The sequence below is a fragment of the Felis catus genome, chromosome A3 (assembly GCF_018350175.1).
Source record: "Felis catus isolate Fca126 chromosome A3, F.catus_Fca126_mat1.0, whole genome shotgun sequence".
In the NCBI taxonomy this organism is placed as follows: domain Eukaryota; kingdom Metazoa; phylum Chordata; class Mammalia; order Carnivora; family Felidae; genus Felis; species Felis catus.
In genome coordinates, this window is record NC_058370.1 from 72,388,205 (window position 1) to 72,411,137 (window position 22,933).

Here is a 22,933-nt window from a genome sequence, read left to right on the forward strand (position 1 = left end):
ACAAAAGTTAAGTCATCACCTAACTTTTAAGTTTAAGCTTATTGGCTTAAGTTGTTTTTTTCAGAGACTGGGAAATTTCTCAAACCATAGTGTTTCAAAATGCCAAAGAAGTTATCTGATTTTGTACATAAAACCTGAATCTAAGAAAAGATGAGGATTTTCTTAAACCATAACTCATAGACTCCCCATTATAAATAGGACTATGACATCTATAATACGTAGCACATTTTTTAATGTTTATTTATCCATTTTGAGAAACAGAGAGAGTGTACATGTGAGCAGGGGAGGGGCAGAGACAGGGAGAGAGAGAATTCTAAACAGACTCCACACTAGCACAACACACAGTTGGAACTCGCAAACCATGAGATCATAACCTGAGCCAAAATCAAGAGTTGGACACTTAACCAACTAATCCACCCAGGCGCCCCCCATTGCACATATATTTCCAGTGCTTTCATATCTGTATCTTGTTTAAATTTTACCCTGTTCTGCAAACGTAAAGGAAGAATCCTTTTCTCACTTGTAAGATGGGAAAACACAGTGAAGGGAAGCAACACAGAGATAAGAATACATATAAAAAGCATGCCCAACCTGCAAATGCCCACATTTTTCCAAAAGAGTAAGCAAGTTCAAGTTTAACAAGTAAGCTGACTATGTTGAACTGTTACATATAAAGAAGCCCTCTTCCCCAGTGAGATCAGGAATGATAATTGGTCCTAATGTCACTGGGTATGCACAAATATCATAAAAGCTTTAGAAACAAGCATAACTGATTCTCGGTAAGCATACAACTCAGCTGGTAGGGACACAAGCATGTTGGCATACTAGAGAGCAAGCTATCAGCTACAGACACTGAGCACACCGTGGGCACAGTCAGATGAGAATGAAACCGGAAATGACAAGATTGGGTTGTGTGAGTTAAAGTGAGGTTGGTTAAGAGAACTTCTACTTATATTCAGTCAGAGTTTAATATGCATCTTGTTCAGTTAAGATCTCATCATTCTGCACATTCCTGTTAACACAGATACACACTCAGCAGGAAGATAAACGATATGGCTGTACAACCTGGAGGAGAGCTCTTGGGGCTAAGGGATTCTTGATGCCTCTCCAGCTCCTCCAACTTGACAGAGAACACTAACTTACAGCCTCCTCGGGCTATGGAGAGTTCCTCTGGATGCCCCACAGCTTCCTGCAATACCACAAGCCTTTCCAGGCCATCTGACTACACCACTGTATCATTATCTTCAAAGCTAAATAAACCACTTACTTGTTTAGACTATTACGTATGTGGAAACTTAATCATTTGTGAGCAAGCCCAACTGGAACAGTACACATCTGCTATGAGAAGTTTACCCCACTTGCCCAGATTGACACGGTATAACAACAAAATAGCTGCTATCAGATCCAGGTGATTTGACTCCAAGTCTAGGATTCTTTAAAGTGTGATAAGACCAAAATAATTCTCTAACATCTTCTAAGCCACTGAAACTATCCCAAGTTTCAGAAGATCTTTCCATTTTTTAATACAAAAAAAAAAAAAAAAAAAGGTTGAGGGGGAGAGGTGTAGTCACTTCAGACATTGATTACAATTTTAATTGTACCATTTTGGTTTTTCTCCTGTGAGCACAATAGATTGATGGCATTGTGAACAGTTAGAAGGAAGACCTGTATTCACTTGAACTGAAGGGAGTCTTTCATCTGCAGATTATTAACATAGACAATAATATACCCCTCAGTGCCGTCTTAGTTTAATATACCAATGAATATTAAGGAAACTTTATAATCATATATATAGTATTTCAAAGCATGCAAAGCATTCCTATGAAAGTTTTAGTGATGCGTAGTATTTCCAGATGTGTTACCACTAGGCTGAGAGAAGATCAAGCCATGCCTTGAATTTATAATATGAAATAGTCCAGAAGCTGTATGTATGTAAAAACATACTTTCATGAAAACCTGTTAAATCCAGATTTTAATTTGTTAAATACATCTCTGCCTTCTTGGATTATGGCACTGACTGTAGCTTAGAAAATGATGTCTGAAGCCATGCTATACTTTTAAGTCACTTTTTTGACCCAATCAATCATACTCAATTTAGCATGATAAATCTTCTTTATCTATAGATGCAATAGCATCATACAACCTTTCACTTTTCATTCCTATACAGAATTCTTCAATTTTGTTCATTTTGTTTAATATGTACTCACAGAACAATTGAAACAAAAGGCTACATGTTATATGAAGTTATATTAAGGTGAAAAATGATTAAAACTAAACATCACAATTCTTAACTCATTATGCTTATCAATGCCAACTTTCCTATAGCACAGAACCAAATGTACATCATACATACCCGCTACCTATATTTTCCACAACCAATCATCTCTACTCGGCCCTTATGCCAATATTCAAATGAGCTTTCTGCCTAGACTGTATTTCTGTGGTTCCTCTGTACGGCTTTCCACATCAAATGCATTCATTTGACTTCTGGGCCATCTAGTACAATTTATATTTCCATCATTAACATGTTGTCTTTCTGGGTAAGGGGCATTAAGGAATCTACTCCTGAAATCATTCTTGCACTGATGTAAATTTTAAAAAAATTAAATTAAATTAAGTATTTTTAAACAATGAAAAAAAAGAATAAAAAAATATTTTCTGCTTGGTTTCTATCTTTTGTTCCCAGTCTTTCTTAATTTACTAGCATAGTCTCTCTTACCCACTGATGACAACCAAAAACTCTAAACAACATTCAAAAGGCAATTACCTGAGGGGTCTGAGAAATAACTAACAGATAGCTTAGGGCAGGAAATCAAAACATGGAGAATGACCAGTAGAACAGCAATGAACAGAACGAATGGAAAGAGCACCACACATAAAAAAGATCTGTCTGCAGTTGTCTGTATTAACAAGTTATGTGACCTTGGGCAAGTCATTTAAATACTTTGACCTTGAGTTCTTCCTGTGTAAGAAGGGCATAATGCCTTACCTATAAAACAGACATGATGTCACCTCTCTGCACCAAAGTTGTTGAAGAGGTTCAAGTTAAAACACATTTGCAAAAGCATTTTATAAAGTATATCACATACAAATCCTAGATACCATGTAATCCAGTGATCTGCAAATGTTTTGAATGTACACTCAATTAGTCTTTGAGTACATATGTGTAGCTATTTTTTAAATAATTATTTATTAGAGGTATAAAATTCTTTTTACTTTTACTAAAAATATTAATAATAATATTTTAACAACAGCGAGGTGACTAAGTTCTATAAATTCTTAGTGACTTGGCAATTCCAAGATTTGGTTCTAGGTCCAGTTTATTTTGATACTTGATTATAAGGGATGATGTAGCTTAAAGAAATATCTTTAAAAAGATGAGGTACAAATGGGAAGGGTACATTGTAGCTTAGGTGAACTAATCGGCATAGTATCGCATCTACCAATTAGGCAAAAGTTTTTATCAAAATCCACCAAATAAATTCGTATTTTTCCTGATATCAGTTTATAACCTAATGAGAAAGTTTTACTTCTTTGCATCTTTATTAAATGCATTCAAAACCCACGGAAATGGTTTCCAAGTATTTTAAAGGTGTCAATATAAGAGTTTTTCTAGGTGACACATTGTTTTTGGCAAGAAAAGCACATACAATAGAAGTACTTCCCAGGATGTTTTCAGACTCATCTCCCCAGAGCAATTTCTTTCAGAAAGTGGTTTCTTTCTCACTCATTTAAAATGTCATCTTTACCTTAAATCAACAGAATTTTTAAAAAATATGTACTAGGTTTCACACTACTGACACCTATTTATCACCAAGAAAAAGAATTTGGTTCAGGAGACTGGAACATTGCTATTTTAGAAAAAACAAAAAACAAACAAACAAAAAAACCCAGTTATATAATCCATCTTTAAGTTTGACTCTTACACCAAGAGAATGAGCACACTTCTGTATGTGTAAATAATCGTGGTTTCTCCCATCTCATTATAAAGTACTACAAAGACTCTAATATATTTCAAAAGTCAAGTTTTTATGAAGTTGTCCACCATGGTATTACTTTGTGCTATTCTGGTTTCAACTCCTTTCCTGTATTAGCCCAGTAATGATGCAATAAACTCATTTCATGAATGATGTTATCTCTATTTCCTAACATCTACAGAAAAGTAAGCCACTCCATCAGTAGCCATTCTTACAGATTTTCCAAAAAACATTTTTCTATTAAATAAGTCATTACTGTTATAAACATATCCATTCCGGTACATATTTCCTTTAGTGGCTCCCAGAAAAGTTAACTATTACTGAAACAGAATCTTCACAAATACCCTAAGCCAAGACCTATTATAAATATATTTATAATAATAAATTAGTATACCTCCAACTTAGTATACCATACTTCCTACCTGCAGAATGATTTTTGACTCTTTAACTCTTTAACAGTATTATCTATGCCCCTTTGAATATTATTAGCTAACAAGGAATGGGTTTTATTCTGTCCCATATTATTCTAGCCAGTTTTACTGTGGCAGCAAGAACATGTTTCCCCAATAGTATGTGACTTTTTGCCTTTTCACTAATGATTAAGAAAACTTCAAAAGATTTGTAAGCATTTATCATCATGTTTAGTAAAATTTGTAAAAATAATGGATTGAACATCATGACTTAAAAAGTGATTTAAAAAGTCACAGATTTGTCTTCATGGCTTAGAGTGTCTTGCTGATTATTACTTTTTTCATTACCTAATATTTCAAGGCATGCTACATACTAAGGTCAAAGCTCACTGTTAACATTACTAACGGTGAACCGTATTTTCAATACTTTTCTTGATATTTCTAAAATTCTTGTCAGCTCAGATTAGGTGGTCATCAAGTTTTGTTTTGTTTTGTTTTTTAATGTTTATTTATTTTTGAGAGAGAGTACAAGCAGGGGAGGGGTGGGGCGACACAGAATCTGAAGTAGGATCCAGGCTCCATCAGCACAGAGTGCGGCACAGGGCTCGAACCCACGAAACTGTGAGATCATGACCTGAGCTGAAGTTGGACATTCAACTGACTGAGCCACCCAGGCACCCCAGGTGGTCATTATTTTTAATCAGAGAACATGGCTATGTGATAAAGAGCAGGGGTACAGCTCTATGGTTATTTGTACCTTAAGTATTATCCACATAAAACGCTCTTTCTTTAAAAGTGTCAATCTTTTTTTTAATGTTTATGTATTTATTTTGAGAGAGAGGGCGTGCGAACAGGGGATGGGCACAGAGAGGGGAAAGAGAATCTGAAGCAATCTCTGCATTGTCAGCACAGAGGCAACAGAGGGCTGGAACTCACAAACCATGAGATCATGACCTGAGCAGAAATCAAGAGAGAGATGCTTAAACAACTGAGCCACCCAGGTGCCCCAGGCAGCAATCTTTTTAAGCCGCTTGATCAATTTTTGAGAATTGGATAACGTAATCACAAGTCTACTGAATGACCACACATTAACTACAATTCATTAAAGCAAATGAATGTGGTTGCATGGTCAGTCCCACCACACACCTCGTTTTGGGAAGTACTTGACCTAACCCATACGGATATGTAGCATCGGACCATGTGTGTTAAGAGGGAAAAAAGACAAAAAGACAAAAATTCAATTCAAAAACTAAAACTACTTCACCAGTAGAGAAAAGACAAAATGGAAGGGAACTTAATCATTGATAATCAATTATATCTTCCTGTATCCCACCTTTAAGATGCCTCTCTGGAGCACGGAATATTTGAAAATTAAGTAAAAACATCTAGCCTAAGCAGTTTCCTATGGTTATCAGATGAAAGAATGAATCATGGTCTCAGAATCTTAGAAAATAAAAATCCATTCTTTACTTCCCTACTCCATTTAGGGGAGACAACAGGAAAAAATCAAACTCAATATTATAAAGCAAATTTTAACTGTCCTAAAATTTTTCCATAAAGTCTTCCGGAACCCCCATTCTACCACAAACTTTCCTACATCTAGAACACTGTAGAGAAAACTCTCTCCACTTCTTGTCCTCACAGGGAAATCACTTCCTTGACCAATTTCTCAAATAGAATTTTCTCATTCTTCCACCCCCATCACATCTACCACAAAGTCTAGGAGGCAAATGTAGCATTCACACAGTTCTGCACCACTTCCAGGCCCATGGTTTTGGGTCTCTAAATTCCAACGTACACTATCCTTCCAGACTTCACTCTCCCTTACCGCTATTACACCCAATCTTTAATGTCCTGGAGACATCAGGTCCTGTGACTCCTCTTGCCACTAGTCTATCAGGTCCCCTCCTTTCCTGATTCCTTTCCTGACCAGACCAGATTCCATGAGCCCATCCCTTATGTTATTTAATCATCCTCAATTCTTCCGTCTCTGCTCTGACAATCCCTAGGATCAATCTAAACATTCTCTTTCTGCACCTCAACACAGAGAAAGGGAAGCAATGCTGGGGGAAATGATCACATAACCATATGAACGAGTACCACTTGCAACCTCTATGAGGTCTGTAGGGTTGCATACACCTCTTTCCCTGGCCCTCATTCCTTTCCCACAACCACCATTCTCAACTATCAGGTCCCCACCCAATTGTCACTTCAGTCTCATCTGCAAGATTTCCCTCCTACTTCAAAGTAAAACAGGAGGTCTTCAGGGCCCTCTCTCCCTGAGGGCCTAGTTCTCCAGCTATAATATTATCTAGAACTACCCCATCTTCATTCTTCTTTGCAAAGAAATGGGCCTCTTTGAGGCGAATCCCATCTCCCTCTGGGTTATCTGAAACCTTATTTCATAAATATCGCTTTTATCTCAAATAGTTAAGCTAGTGTTGTTGTTGTGTTTTTACAAATTGAGATCCTTCAATCTATAAAAGGTGTTCAAGCCTCTCTCGACTTAAAAAGAAAAATTCTGCTATGACCCTGCATCATTCCCTTTAGCCATTCCACTAAAGAACTATGCTCACTTTATTTTTTCATTCATAAATTCTGTCAATGTCTAATACATACTTGACATGTAATTAAAGAACCCACTCACTAAGGAATTAAGGGATATAAACAGCTAGATTCATAAATGTCTACTTAGAGAAATACTTACATGATAGCTTCTCTTCACTGAAGTTCCATACTTGGAACTAATTTTAGTTAAAATTATAGATTGAGTGATTAAAAGTTCATAAATGAACAAGTTATCAGGAGTTTAAACCTTCTATTCCAATTGTCTTTCCACCTTAAAATAGACATGTTGGGTCTAGAAAATAGTTTTTTGTTTCATTTGGTATACAGTTGTCCCCAGTGTCTGCCCACATGCATATCCAATGCAGTATGTCCCTAGCAGGAGTAAGATGGTCTTTCAAATAATATTGGTGACCTGATACTTAGAATACTTTTAAAAATTCTGTTTTAATTGCTCTAAGGCAATTTCCGTCTCTTAGCTTACCAACAAACTACTGACAACATAGAAAAATTTTAATAGCAAAACATCCCAGCAACTATGGATACAACCCATTAGTACCTAGTTTAGTAAGAATTTCTCCACCACACAAACACAAACACACACACACACACACACACACACACACACACACAGCCATGCAGATTAGTAAGAAGCTATATGTAGCTATACTTGGATTAGTAAGAGGCTGTGTGAAGCTAAAATTATAAATGGGCAGATGGAACCTTGTTAAAATTTTAAGTTAACTATAAATTTCTCACTAAAAAAACCCCAAAAAAACTAAGTCTGGCTCTTAAATCTAACAATAAGGGCAGTCTATAGGATATTGTTTAATCAAGGCATGATTCTGAACTTATGAAGGCCAACAATATGGCTGGAATCTTGGAGGTCAAGTTTCCTACTCTATAAATAGAAGATCACATGTTTAATTTTTCAAGATAAAAGGCAACTAGTGTTGGGGTTCTTAGTGATAATGTCTTAACCAGAGGAAATGCCTCTAGAGTTAAAATCCGCTGTGAATAGGGGCTTCTGAGTCTCACCAAATACTGAGCTTTATTAATTCTGTGGGCACAGCCCCTGTGGCCATTTTTCCTGTAGTTAAAAAAAAATTTTTTTTAATGTTTATTTTTGAAGGAGAGAGAGAGCATGAGTGGGGTAAGAACAAAAAAAGAAGACACAGAATCCAAAGCAGGCTGCAGGCTGCAGGCTCTGAGCTGTCAGCACAGAACCCAACACGGGACTGAAACTCACAAACTGAGATGATGACCTGAGCCAAAGTCAGACACTTAACAGACTGAGCCACCCAGGCGCCCCCATTTTTCTTGTAGTTTTAAAAGGGTAACTCTCTCCTCCACATGTTTTCTCAATCCCTACCAAATTTAGAGACATTTCAATTTATTGAACATTTTACCTAAAAACTGCAAGATGGGGTTTTGCAAATCACTATTTAAAATAAGCAGGTGTGGGGCGCCTGGGTGGTGCAATCGGTTAAGCGTCCGACTTCAGCCAGGTCACGATCTCACGGTCCGTGGGTTCGAGCCCCGCGTCAGGCTCTGGGCTGATGGCTCAGAGCCTGGAGCCTGTTTCCGATTCTGTGTCTCCCTCTCTCTCTGCCCCTCCCCCGTTCATGCTCTGTCTCTCTCTGTCCCAAAAATAAATAAAAGTTGAAAAAAAAATTAAAAAAATAAAATAAAATAAAATAAAATAAGCAGGTGGTTTTAGTTGAACTATGCTACCACAGAGCATTTGTATAAATACTCATTACCAAGTATATCACTACATCACTTGTACATTTTGTTGACTTTTCCTTGGTCATGGACTCGGGGACAGAATTTGGTTATGGGTTAACTTGGTTACCATTAGGTTATGCTATGGTAACATATAAATCCTAAAACCAGTATCTTTTTTTTTTTTTTTTAATTTTTTTTTAACGTTTATTTATTTTTGAGACAGAGAGAGACAGAGCATGAATGGGGGAGGGGCAGAGAGAGAGGGAGACACAGAATCGGAAGCAGGCTCCAGGCTCTGAGCTGTCAGCAGAGTCTGACACAGGGCTCGAACTCAAGGACCGCGAGATCGTGACCTGAGCCGAAGTCGGACGCCCAACCGACTGAGCCACCCAGGCGCCCCAAAACCAGTATCTTAACACAACAAAGGTTTATTTCTGCCTCATGCAAAATCATCCTCAGGCCAGGTGATTCTCTAGGGCAGGTGTCCTGAAATGACATCTCAGTGTTTCAGGTAACTTCCACCATGTGTCACCACCATCTCAAACATGGCTTGCACACTTCCTCAGCGAGAAGGGGGAGCATAGAGAGCTCACATCCAGTGATCTTTGACTGCTTACAGCATTCACATGATCACCAAGTCTGGAAAATGCAATCTTCCTCTGTTCCAAGGAAGAGTAAAATGAAGCAGAACTCAGTTAGCTGAGGTCTGTCTCTGCCAAAATGACAAAATCCATTGTGAAAATGATGAGGTAGGTTCTATTATTATCCCTTTTTTCAGCTGAAGAAACCAAGGCTCAGAGATGTAAGTAACTTCTCTAAGACGAGAAAGTAGTGGAGGTGTGTCTATTCAATTCCAGAGCTCCAATTTTTAACTATTTTATTAACTTTGCCTGATGTCCATGCAAAAACTGAACCATATCACTACCATGAGAGTCAAAGTAGAATGATAAACCATTATAGTAAGTACACCAGGCTGACTACATGTAAAAAGTTATTTTAAGAGACTGTTATATTTGCAGTTACAAATTACCTCCATTAGCTCCTCCATCAGCCTGAAATAAGGTTGTGCCCCATCTCCCATCTTTTTAACAAGTAACTTAATGATATAGAAGACACATCTTGAGGGGTGCCTGGACAGATCAGTCAGTAGAGCAAGGGACTGTTGATCTCTGGGTCATGAATTCGAGCCCCACATTGGGTGTAGAGATGACTAAAAATAAACAAACCTAAAAAAAAGATGGAGCTACACTGTATCCTGCTAACCAAAATCAGTCAGAGAAAGACAAATACCATGTGATGTCACCTATATGTGGAATTTAAGAAACAAAACACATGAACATATGGGGGTGGGGAGAAAGGGGGAGAAAAAAGAGAGAGGGAAACAAGCCATAAGAGACTTTTAAAGATAGAGAACAAACTGAGAGTTGATAGAGAGGTAGATGGGGGATGGGCTAGATGGGGGTTGGGCATTAAGGAGGGCACTTGCTATGATGAGCACTGGGTGTTGTATCTATGGGTCAATCACTGAATTCTACTCCTGAAACCAATACTGCACTGTATGTTAACTAACTGAAATTTAAATAAAAATTTGAAAGGGGGGGGGGGGGTTACATCTTGAAAGATGTATCTTTCAAGATAGAAAATTTATCTTTTGCACAAGATACATGCTATTGCTATAGATAACAGAAAAGTATTCTCTGAAAACTGGATACATTTTATTACCTTAAACTAGAAATGGCTTGAGTAGACAACTAGAATGCTAGTTAATTATTATCAAAAAGGTATACTTCAAACTCACACAATGTTATATGTCAATTATATCAATAAAGCTGGAGAAAACATTTTGACCAGAAAAGATTATAATAAACTATGACTAAACTTAAATTGTTTCTGGTAGTTATTCCTCAATTTGTAACTGCAAATATAACAATCTCTTAAAATAAGCTGCTACATGTAGTGAGCTTGTACTTACTACAATGGTTTATCAGGAAAAGTACAGGAATAAGGGACACTGCTCCAAACTACAAGCATTGCTCAAAGTTTCAAAGGAAACTGTGGCTGTGGATACTTGTTCAGCCTACCACATTTAGCAAGAAGCCCTCATAATATTCCATGGGTTGCACAAATAGAATACTTAGCCCATCACAAATCAGCCTCTACTTTCCATTTTTGTTTTGCTTCTACTTCAAAGCTCAACTATTCCTCTTAAAAATGCGCTCTCAACTGAATCTACAACACAAAATAGCTGCACTCTGATACTTCTTAGGTAGTATAATTTTAGACTTATTGCTAACTATTAATATTAAAATTTGAGTTGAGGGGTGCCTGTGTGGCTCAGTTGGTTGAGAAACTGACTCTTGATTTAGGCTCAGATAGTGATCGCAGGGTCGTGGGATCGAGCCCTGTGTCAGGTGTTGGGCTAAGAATGAAGCCTGCTTGGGTTCTATCTCTTGCCCTCTATCCCTCTCCCCCATGCTCTCTCTCACTCTCTAAAATAAAAAAAAAATAATAAAATAAAATAAAAATTTTTTTAATTGAAAAAAATAAAAATTGAGTTGAGGGGTACCTAGCTGGCTCTAGCTGCAACTCTTGATCTCAGAATTGTGAGCTCAAGCCCAATGATGGGTGTAGAGATTACTTAATTAAAAACAAAACAAAACAAACAAATAAACAAAACCTGGAGTTGAGAAGGGCACCTGGCTGGTTCAGTCCAAAGAGTTTTGTGCAACTCTTGATCTTGGGGTCATGAGTTCGAGCCCCACACGGGGTGTAAAGATTAAACTTTTGGGGCGCCTGGGTGGCTCAGTCGGTTAAGTGTCCAACTTCGGCTCAGGTCACAATCTCGTGGTATGTGAGTTCGAGCCCCGCGTCGGGCTCTGTGCTGACTGCTCAGAGCCTGGAGCCTGTTTCAGATTCTGTGTTTCCCTCTCTCTCTGACCCTCCCCCGTTCATGCTCTGTCTCTCTCTGTCTCAAAAATAAATAAATGTTAAAAAAAAATTAAAAAAAAAAAAAGATTACTTAAACTTTTATAAAATATTGAGTTGAAAAATACAGTATTTAAAGAGAAGTGCTCAAAGTACATACAGGTCACCCACTCCTCCAGATATTATAAATCTAGCCCTGGTTAAGTCAGAGTCACAGATACCCCAGTACCTAGATGACACCATACTGATCCCTAAGAACTACTTTTACTGAATTATAGGTTAGAATGATAGCAACAGTCCACATTGAAGACTGGTAAGGTAAAATAAAGTCCCCAAGAAACCAAGTCTAAAAGACAACTTCTAGGAAACTGTCATTACCACATCCAAGAATATTTGTACTTGTGAGTAGTAACAAGTTTATCTTATGTAATCTGTGTAACCTAATGTCAATGACTAGAGAGTTCAGTCAGAACCAAATTTACAGCCTGTCCACAGGCACGTTTCAGATTACCATGCTATATTTTCCCTGACACCATTTTAAATCCATCCCCAAGTTTACTTTTCATTTTTCTTTTGCTTCCACTTTTAACGTCTTACTGTTTTGTGATAATCTACATGTATAAACGACTTAAAATCCTTTTTAGAACAAAGCAGAACATTGAAATGAATAGATCAAGAGAGTTTCCTGGGGCCCTTTTAGATTCTTTACAGAATCCAGATTCATATAATACCATGGATAGAATTGTACATATTTGATCATTAAAGTGGGGATGAACTAAAGCCAAGTGCTTTTATCCCTAAGAATTTAATTACTTAGACTTTATCTTGGACAGCTGGCCAGAGGTAGGCAGATTTTTTTATGAAGAAGTCTACTACTATGTGGTTAAAATGATATTTCTAAGAGGTATGTATATAAGGCACATGATTATAAAAAATTGTCATTAAAGATGCAAACAGTCAGTACCTGGTATACATTTCCTTTCTGATGCAAAAAAAAAAAAAATCTTTTTGAAGACAAATCTAACTTCATGATAAAAACATGAGGAACAAGGGACTAGTTGTCTATTTGCAAACTACCAAAGCAAGCTTCTATTTCTTTATGGAGGAAAAAGGTAAAAGGTAAGGAAAGGAAAATATTGACCAAGGATATGGCATTCCAAAGACTTGAAAAGGGCCTAGAAAAAAAAAAAAAATAGAGAAAATCTTTTCCTTGGGATAGATACTGGTAAACCTAAAGGAGCTAGGGAGAGGAAATTATCTAGGGGCTTACTAATAGGTATTGGGCTACAAGAAGTATCTTTTCAAAAAAAAAATTAAATATATTGAGAACATAGTTTCTGCTACCATGTTAAATAATTAGAGAAAGCGAGACTCATACATTTAGAGAGGTAGTTAAAGAGTTGCTTTCCTGGGCTCACTCTCACTGGTGATGAGCCATGCTTCTGCTCACCGAAAGTCCTGCAGCTCAAGATCCAAATAAAGTTAACCATTATACCGAATGGAGTGTCCTGAAAATTGAAGGAAAAGAGGAAAGCTGGGTGTATCAAGAGAGAGAGCCTTGAACTACAGAATGGAAGAGAAATTCAGACAACTGAGTAGGTGGGCATATCTTTTCCCCTCAGCCCTACTAAAATCCAATATTGTTATGGTTCCCATTATCTGCAGAAGAGGAACCAATACAGAATACCTTGAGAGATCAATATAACTAGGAGGAAGAACACAAGCTTTTCCTAAGTAGCCTGCAATAAGAGCAGGGTTTAAAAAAGGCTTTCCATAATAGGAATAAAAGGCCTTCTTAAAACCAGACAACCCAAGAGACAATGTAGATCAGAGTTTCTCAAACTCAGCACTACTGACCATTGAAACCAGATAATTCTTTGTCGTGGGGGGCTTCCCTGCAGATTGTGGGATGTTTAGCAGCATCCCTAGCCTCTGCATGCTAGATGGCAATAGCCCCCTCACCAGTAATGACAACCAAAAAATGTTGGTAGACATTGCCAAATATCAGGAGCAAAATCATCCCTGTTGGGCACCACTGCTATGGATGAGACAAGTAATAAAGAGCTGCCAAGGATAACTCACTCTCTGGGTAACTAGCACTCCCAAACCATTTCACTTCTCGAGCCAGGATACAGAAGGAACAGCAGGACTAGTAGGAAAAATGACAAGTTCAAATTTTAGATATGTCAAAATATGAGATACCAAGGGGAGATGTCCATAAGGCAGTTGGATATATGGGAATGGAATCAAGAAAAGAGGTCTCGGCTAGAGAAATAGACCAGAAAAGCATGAGCTACATTAATACCTCTGAGAAAGACTTTTGCAAATCTGTAGCCAAAATAAAATGCTCTTAAGAGATGATGATTATTACCCTACCCAAGCTCTACCTAGTGCCTAATTAAACAAGAAGCCCTTGATGGATTTAGTCTACTGGAGGGTAATGCACTCATGAACAATTTTTACCTTCATCTGGACAAACTTACCATATGTTAAAGTCTTCAGAGTAAACTCTCACATATCTTTACTAATTGATACACTGCAATAATTTTCCCATTTGGCATATGCTCCCTCATTTGACTTTTGTTCCCAAATCCATTGTCCCATATTCTATCTATTTTAAATAGATACTTGTTCTCTACTGCTTCAGATACATAATTAGTAAAAGATGCAATTCTCAACATTAAGAATTAAATGCAAGTGAGTTTTCCAACATTATCATTAAAGACATTCTGTATGAAAACACTCAGACTCCAAACAGATTACTTTTTTCTTCAACAGCAAACTCTCTAAGAGTTTGAATACACCTCAGTTCAAGAGCATATTTTCCTGAATGTCTGTTTTTGATTGAGAAAATCTACTTAAATGTAATTTTCCAAGAGATTACAAGACACATTTCTACATATGCATTAAGTTCACTTGTTAAAAACCTATTCAACATGTTTTATGAAGAGCTACATTTCATGCAAAAATAGCAGAGAAGAAAAAATTTTCCTAGCTTTAGACATATAATCTGGTTAACAAAATATAGTTAAAGTAAACTAAATCTGAATTACAATTATTATGTTTAGTTTAAGCTGGCTTCCTTGCATAAGATCTTCTACTTCATGCTTTAATTTTTTTTTTTTTTAATGTTTGTTTATTTTTGACAGAGACAGAGACAGAGACAGAATGCAAGTGGGCTAGGGGCAGAGAGCGAGGGAGACACAGAATCCGAAGCAGGCTCCAGGCTCCGAGCTATCAGCACAGAGCCCAATGTGGGGCTCATACTCACAAGCTGAGAGATCATGACCTGAGCCGAAGTTCGGACGCTCAACCTACTGAGCCACCCAGGCACCCCTTCTACTTCATGCTTTTTAACTAGCCTTAAAAAATTTTTAATAAGTGAAAGTAAGTGGAGAATTTGTTTTAAAACAGTCATTTAAATTATCAATCAGGGGTACCTGAGTGGCTTAATAGGTTGAGCCTGGGACTTTAGCTCAGGTCAAGATCTCACAGTTCATGGGTGTGAGCCTTATATTGGGCTTTCTGCTGTCAGGGCACAGCCCACTTCAGATCATTTGTCCCTGTTTCTCTCTGCCCTTCCCCTGCTTGAACTCTCTCTCTCTGAAAAATAAATATTTTTTAAAAAGGATTAAAAAATAATAATAAAGTATCAATCAATTCACAGAATTTTCACCCAGCTCACCTTGATAGTTATATTGTGCCAACACACTGGCATGCATTAAGTAAGAGGTATAAAAAAAAGGGTGGTAATAACAAATAAACGGTTAGCATTTTTCTGCCCACAAACTAAATATTCACTAACAACATTTTTAGGACTCACTTTTGTTTACATAATCCTTACTAGAAATAAAAGGACACCATTAAATAAAAATATCAATAAACACCTGCTTTTCTTTATATGCTCCTTAGGCTAAACTTATCAAATCAGATAAGATATTCATTGAAGAAAATTACTATGATCCACCACCACACCACCACCACAGCCCCATCCTTTCCCCACATAAAGAAAATGCAAACAATGCCCAATTTAATGACTCTAATCACTTATAAGATAGCTAAAGAGAAGAGAAAGTAGTGAAATGTGTCTAAAATCGAACTTTCTTACCAATATGCTGCTGCAGAGCCCGAGACGAGTGTGAGGCACGAGTAGAAATCATCTTTTCAACAGCTGGAGGAAGTGTCCTCCAATTAGTAAACTCCAAAGTGAAGATAAGGATGTCATCACTGACTGAGTCAATCCTGTATTAGCAAGATGTTAACATACCATCAGACACAAAATATGCCAAGGGTTCATCCTACAAACACCACTTAGTTATTCTTGCAACCTTTCAGTATAGCAGGAAGAGTGAAAACTGTGGGCACAGAAAACATTCATGTAACTGGAGGTAAGTTCAATGGATATGAATAATAATTTACAGGTTCCTATAAGAAAATGAATGGACTGTGTGTGTCCTTGTCCACTAGATGACAAGAGAATTTCTACTTCTGTAGAGGACAGGAATTCTCCTTCCCATTCCTCAGCAGCAGGGGTAAGAAAAAGAGAGGCACCAGTATCATCAGTGGATTTGTCAATTATCTCTTCCCACTGGAATCTCTTGCTATAAACACTTCAAGTGGTCATCCTTATAGACACACAACTTAACAGTCCTAAAAGGATAAAGCCCAAAACACCCAAAGCTATCACTCAACTGAGTATATGGGAGAGATGGCTTGTTTCTGTCCAATTCCCAGGGATGGGCAATTGTTACCCCGTAGGAACCTTCCGCACTGTATAGTCAGTTCTAAAAGATGTACTAAAACAACTTTTGTCCTTAAGGACTGAAAAGTGTTCAAGAGAAACAAGTTCTCCCTCTAGTATTTCAAAATAATACTGAATTTTCTACCAACCCAGCCAAAAGAGACTTCCCCAGATTTTATAAGCACCTGAATCCTACTGGACAGAGCACTGTTCTAAGAAAAGTTCTGGTTTCTTTTTTTTTTTTTTTTTAATTTTTTTTAACGTTTATTTATTTTTGAGACAGAGAGAGACAGAGCATGAGCACGGGAGGGGCAGAGAGAGAGGGAGACACAGAATCTGAAACAGGCTCCAGGCTCTGAGCTGTCAGCACAGAGCCCGACGCAGGGCTCGAACTCACGGACCATGAGATCATGACCTGAGCCGAAGTCAGACGCTTAACCGACCAAGCCACCCAGGCGCCCCGAAAAGTTCTGGTTTCTAATACCACCTCTACTACTTACAAACATATTGTCTAAATTCTTCAAGCCCTAGACCACAGTCTCAAAAATGCAAATAATACTTAACTTATTTCAGGAGAATATTTGAGAAAATAATATGAAACAATACAGTAAACATACTTTGAAAAGTATAAAATGTTGCACAAATATTTGATATTACTAAAACTGGATTGAAATTTTCAATATTGCATTTTTGTAGGCCTTAAAACATTGTACACATGAAATTTAGTCACATCTTAAAAAAATTTTTTTTAATATTTATTTATTTTTGAGAGACACAGAGAGACAGAGAACGAGCAGGGGAGGAACAGAGAGAGAGGGAGACACAGAATCCAAAGCAGGCTCCAGGCTCTGAGCCATCAGTACAGAGCCTGACGTGGCGCTCGAACCCACAAACCATGAGATCATGACCTGAGCCGAAGTCAGTTGCCTAACCGACTGAGCCACCCAGGCACCCCGAAATTTAGTCACATCTTAAAGAGAACTCCAAATTCTAACAAGATAACCCATCTTGTTACAAGATTACCCATTACTCAACTAAATACTCCCCTGCAATATTGCATTGTTGGAAGGAAAATAAAATGATTAGGGCTTCTGGCAATTACTTCAGAAATTATTTTCAAGGTTGCTTTTTTAAAGATGTTACTGAGCAAGAACTAAAAAAGGGGAAAAAATAGAAGGAAAGGAAAGAAACTGAATAATACTCTCAACTTGTCATCTCAAAGACAACTTATATTTTGTAATTCAGAGTCAAAGTGTCCTTGAAATGAAGGACTAGAGAGTATGAAAATCATTTCCCCAATTCTTAATTCTCCAATATGCAAGCATACATAAGAAAGAAGGGTAGCACAAAATGCTTTGGGAAAACATTTTATGTCTTAGGAAGCTCTCAGTAAAATCACAACTTATCAAGAAATACTGAGAATACATTAAATGGTACAATATACTCAAAGGCAAACAATCTCCTTAACATTCTAGTAGTACCCCACAACAAAGGTTACTTAATTCTGGCTCCTTATTTCTTTTTTAATGATTTCATTTTTCTGCTTAAGTGTGCTTTAAGTCTCACTGTGACCAAACACAAAGTCATTTTTATGCAGTTATCTAAACACACACACGAGAAATAAATCTGTTTATACAGCTTTAGTTAATATAATGGTGAGTTGATTCTACCAATGCTGATAATGCCACTAAAAATGTATTGTTAGTGTACTACATTGACCATTACATTGTACAAAGCAGTTGTACAATCATAAACGAGTGACAGTTAATCAACTAAATGCACAGATGACATTTACTTCCTATTATTCACCCATTACATTTGGGCAAGGGTAGGGAGGGGACCTAGTCTTGCATTCAAAGTTGAAAAAATATTTCAACTCTGTAGATTATATTGTGACAGGCAATTATTCAGTGAGATACATTTTTAAAACTGTTTAAGGCAAGCAATACTAGGAAAGACATTTATAATTTACATGACAAAGATTAAGCAACAGACTTACATGTGATATAAATAAGATACAACCAAAATCCACTTTAACAACATACTGGAATTTTTATGGGAGAATTTTTCTTGAAACAGCTCTTTGAATGTAAATTTGATCAAAGAAAGCAAAACATTTATCATATTCAGCATAAACAGTAGCTTTATCCATTCAATAAAAGATCAGTGAACAAAAATTTGACCATGTTAAGCATTTTCATTGCTAAAGTGAAATTTTCCATTGTATTTTTCTAATGAATATAAAGTGACTGAAGTTACTCCGTTGGAGTAAAATATATACAACTGGCATTCTCCCTCCAGACAGTTGAAAGTTTTACAAATTACTTCAAAATAATTTGTAGTGTACTGTTTCTCAACTCTTTTCTAGCCCAACACATTCAATATATATAGCACACAGAGAGATATCAACAAATACAACAGAAAAATTCTTACATGGCCTATTCACATGGGGAGGGGGAGGGTCCTGTATCCGGACTGGGGATGGAAGAGTGTATTTTACAAATCCTTCTGGGAGAATTAACTTAAGTAATTCCCTCTCCCAGCCCTCTAGGAAGTTGGCTGAGGAGGAAAGGGGAAGAGGCAACATTTAATTTTTCCCCCTATAGGTACTTGCTAATTTATGAGTAAGAAGGAGCAAGAAAAGCCGGCACATATACATCCCCTAGGTTACGCAAGGGATTAAGGAACTTGAAATTCAGTGATGTAACTACAGTATCCATATGGACACACAGGGCAAAGGCAGGATAGCACAATGGTTAGAAAGAAACTTGAGCCACGCTACAGGACAGCCACATTACAGGATAAACTCTAGTACTAGTAAATTACTAGCTGTGTCAGCTTGAGCAAGCATGCTAAACACTCTGGGCCTCAATTTGCTTCTCTGTAAAATAAGGATAATAGTATCTACTGTATTTTATATTAAATGAATTAATACAGTAAAGAACTTAAAATAGTGCTTACTTGTGTCAGGCCATATTCTAAGTGTTGGTTAAAGAAAGAAACTAGAAACCAGAAGGGAGTATGAAGGCTAAAAGTAACAGACAAGTACTACAAAGTCAGTACCTTCAGAGGAAGAACACAAAGAATACTGCTGAGAAGAGGGGGGGGTGCCCTAAGGACACTGTCAGGGCTGTCCACAGCTGCCCCACGTGCTGGACTGAATTTATAGCAGCAGTTGGGGAGTGAATCCTAGAATAGTGAGAGGCAACTGCGGCTAGCTGTCAGGAGCCTGACACAACCACAAAATTCACTAAGCTAATAGTTAAGAACACTTAAATAACTTTGTTAATAGCTAGATACAGCATTCCTTAGCAAGTGTTTCTATCTTAGTGGTTTGTGTGTCTGCGCATGTGCACATACACACACACACGCACATATAAAGGAGATTTAACACAAATATACATATATGAATAACTTTTAAAAATCAGTGATTTCTCAGGGCACCTGGGTGCCTCAGTCGATTGACTATCCTACTCTTGATTTCCACTCAGGTCATGATCTCAGGGTCGGGGGATCAAGCCCTGCATCAGGCTCCATGCTGAGCATGGAGCCTACTTAAGATTCTCTCTTTCTCTGCCTCTGCCTCTCTCCCCCGCTTGCACACTCTCTCTCTAAAATAAAAAATAAATAAATAAGAATTTTAAAAAATCAGTGATTTCTCAATGAATTGTCAATAATTTTTATATTTCATTCAATTATTTAAAAACTACAATGGATTTTTGTGAAATTGTATTGAAAAGGTATAGAGAGAATTCCAACAATGAGTATCTGACAGACAACTGGATATTAATCAGTTGCTGGGAAAAGGAGTAAATACAACCAGGCACTCAACTTGTTGTAAGCTATAAACAAAAAGTAAACTGGGAATCGGAATGTGTACCTGAACTTTGCCTTTACTTCTATGTTCCTCAAACAACCTCCCAGAAAGCACTTTTTCCTTACAAACCTCATTATGTAAAACACTTGGTATCAAAAGGGATGACAGGCCGAAGCATAAAACCTCTACTTAGTAAAAATTCCTGAATTCTATATATTGACAGATGTCATAAAAAGGTGAGACGGTGAGATCTGCCAGATAGAGACCTGTTCACCACATGCAGATAGAGAAGCCATCGAGTGAAAGACGGGAGTCTCCAGAAACGCAAACAATGTACAAGTAGGGAACACTACTGTTCCCTGCATGAACCCCAAAGAAGACCTGTTTTCCAAAGAAAAACCCCAATTTAATAAGATATCAAAGCAACTTTCTGCTGCAATGCAAAATTTAGTATTTGTCTAAACATTATTTTAGTGAATGATGACTTTCAAGGCACAAAAATGAGGACATTGAGATGTTTCATTGGAATTTTATACAATACCCATGTCCTCTATTTTCCTGGAGACTTATTCTATTTTCTCATTTGACTTGAATTACAGGCCAACAGAGTTATTTAATTGCTACAATCACCTTCTCAGCTCCACCTAGATACAAACAACTTTTGTAAAAGCTAAAGGCTGGAAGAAACAGTTTTCTCTTCTCATCCAAGAAAAACCCTGAGTCAACTTTCATATATTATCAGCTACTGCAGAAATCAGTATTTACATTAAAGGAGTCGAAGTTCAAATATACAAGATGCTACAGGACAAGAGTATTCCCTCCGGTAGATGAAAGGATAACAGAAATCTCCAAAGCAGCTACAACCATTTTGTCACAGGCATAAGAGCATGAGAGATGGCCTAAGTAGAAGAAATAGCCCCCGTCCAAAGAATTCATTGGCATTCATCCATTTCTAATCCCTTCTACCTCTTACCTTTTCCAGGACTCTTACATTCAATCTATTAGTAGCCCCCCAACTCCTTCACCCCAACCTAGCCATCACACCAAAACACACGCACACATTCTCTCTCTCTCTCTCTCTCTCTCTCTCTCTCTCTCTCTCTCTCTCTCTCTCCTCCCAAATGGGAATCTTAAGAAATTGGGAGAAACTGAAGGTAGTATATTCATTCCAAAAGGAAAAGCTTTTTTCCAAAGCTTCACTATGGTAGGACTTCTTACCATGAACTGCAGAGTAGATTCAGTGGGTCAAAGCCAGCAAGCAGGAGAGATGGCAGCCATTCCTTATATGTTGTCTGTGCTTTAATTGCATGACTTATAAATTCAGAAATATGGTTCCATGGTGCCAATGGACAGCCTTTCTTCAAAAAGTAGCGAAATACTAAAAATTTCTCATACTTCAGGCAGTATGCCAAATGAAGTTCATTAAGCTGGGCTCCATATTTCAAAAGTATATTCACAATTCCAAAAAACTCGCAGCTCCAGCAGAAAGAAAGAAAGAAAGAAAGAAAGAAAGAAAGAAAGAAAGAAAGAAAAGAAAAAAGAAGACAAGTTAGATTTTCATATGAAAAAAATTCTTGCAAATAGTTAATAGTCTAATAGCTCTCTTCCTGTTGTTGTAGGCTCTTGTTTCCCATGTAAAGTTAGGCAGTCACTGGGGGAGGCAGAGAGCTTCTCCTGCCTCTGTTGGGTTTTTATTACTTTTAACTCAAAATAATCTTAATGCCAAAGTGATACATTTTGGGGGGCTCTCATCTGTAGTCCCTTCACATACCTAGTGAACTGGGACTAGAGAACTAGGGGAAAGGGAGTATTCTACTTTTTTACACTCTCCTGCATGGTTTTTAATTTTCAGCTATGAACAGGCAGTGTCCTTAGAATTTTAAAAATTCATCTTAAGTAGATAATTTAAAAGTTACCATTGACAAACAGAAAACTCTTCTCAAATTGTGATGTTTTTATACAATTAAGTATCTACAACAAAATATTTGCTAAGCCAAGTTCATAAACAATGTCATCAGTCCCTAAAGACAGAAAACTCATTCTAGGAATTTCCAATATACCATTTCCTTTAGCAATAGCCTTAGTCAATTTCCCTTTTACTTTTAAATTAATAATGGTAAAAACAAGGACAGCTTTTTTATGAACAAAAATTTAACTTAGTTTTATATTTTTAAATTAATCTTCTCTATCAAGTACTTCTACAGAATAAAAGTGTATCATTTTAGGAGCACTGGAGTGGCTCAGTTGGTTGAACATCCAACTTCAGCTCAGGTCATGATCTCACAGTTCAGGAGTTTGAGCCCTGCAATGGGGACAGGAGAGACCCTGTGAGACAGAGCCTACTTCAGATCCTCTGTCCCCCTCTCTTTCTGTACCTTCCCTGCTCAGGTTCTCTCTCTTTCAAAAATAAGCAAATTTTTAAAAATATATATATCTGGGGCGCCTGGGTGGCTCAGTCAGTTAAGCGGCTGACTTCGGCTCAGGTCATGATCTCACGGTCCGTGAGTTCCAGTCCCGCTTCGGGCTCTGTGCTGACAGCTCAGAGCCTGGAGCCTGTTTCAGATTCTGTGTCTCCCTCTCTCTGACCCTCCCCCATTCATGCTCTGTCTCTCTCTGTCTCAAAAATAAATAAACGTTAAAAAAAAAAAAAAAAATATATATATATATATATATATATATATCATTTTATACCTATTAAATTGGTTTTTTTTAATGTATCATCCAAGACTGATAAATTGTGGTAAAACTGAATGAAAATAAGTGTAATCCT

At 37.3% G+C, this 22,933-nt stretch overlaps 1 protein-coding gene across 9 annotated transcripts in view; it reads right to left on the reverse strand.

Annotated features, from left to right (window-relative positions):
- The window catches only part of ASB3 (ankyrin repeat and SOCS box containing 3), a 116,400-nt gene that overhangs the window by 3,188 nt on the left and 90,279 nt on the right, over window positions 1-22,933 (reverse strand). For 6 of the 9 annotated variants that reach the window (XM_011281017.4, XM_011281016.4, XM_045054212.1 and 3 more), the window contains 2 exons: window positions 21,382-21,642; window positions 15,714-15,847 (listed from right to left, as the gene is read on the reverse strand). In XM_011281017.4, coding sequence (XP_011279319.1) covers window positions 15,714-15,847; window positions 21,382-21,642 — 395 coding nt within the window. The remainder of the gene's footprint in view (window positions 1-15,713; window positions 15,848-21,381; window positions 21,643-22,933) is intronic. The other 3 variants (XM_011281018.4, XM_045054211.1, XM_045054213.1) reach the window with 2 other exon arrangements.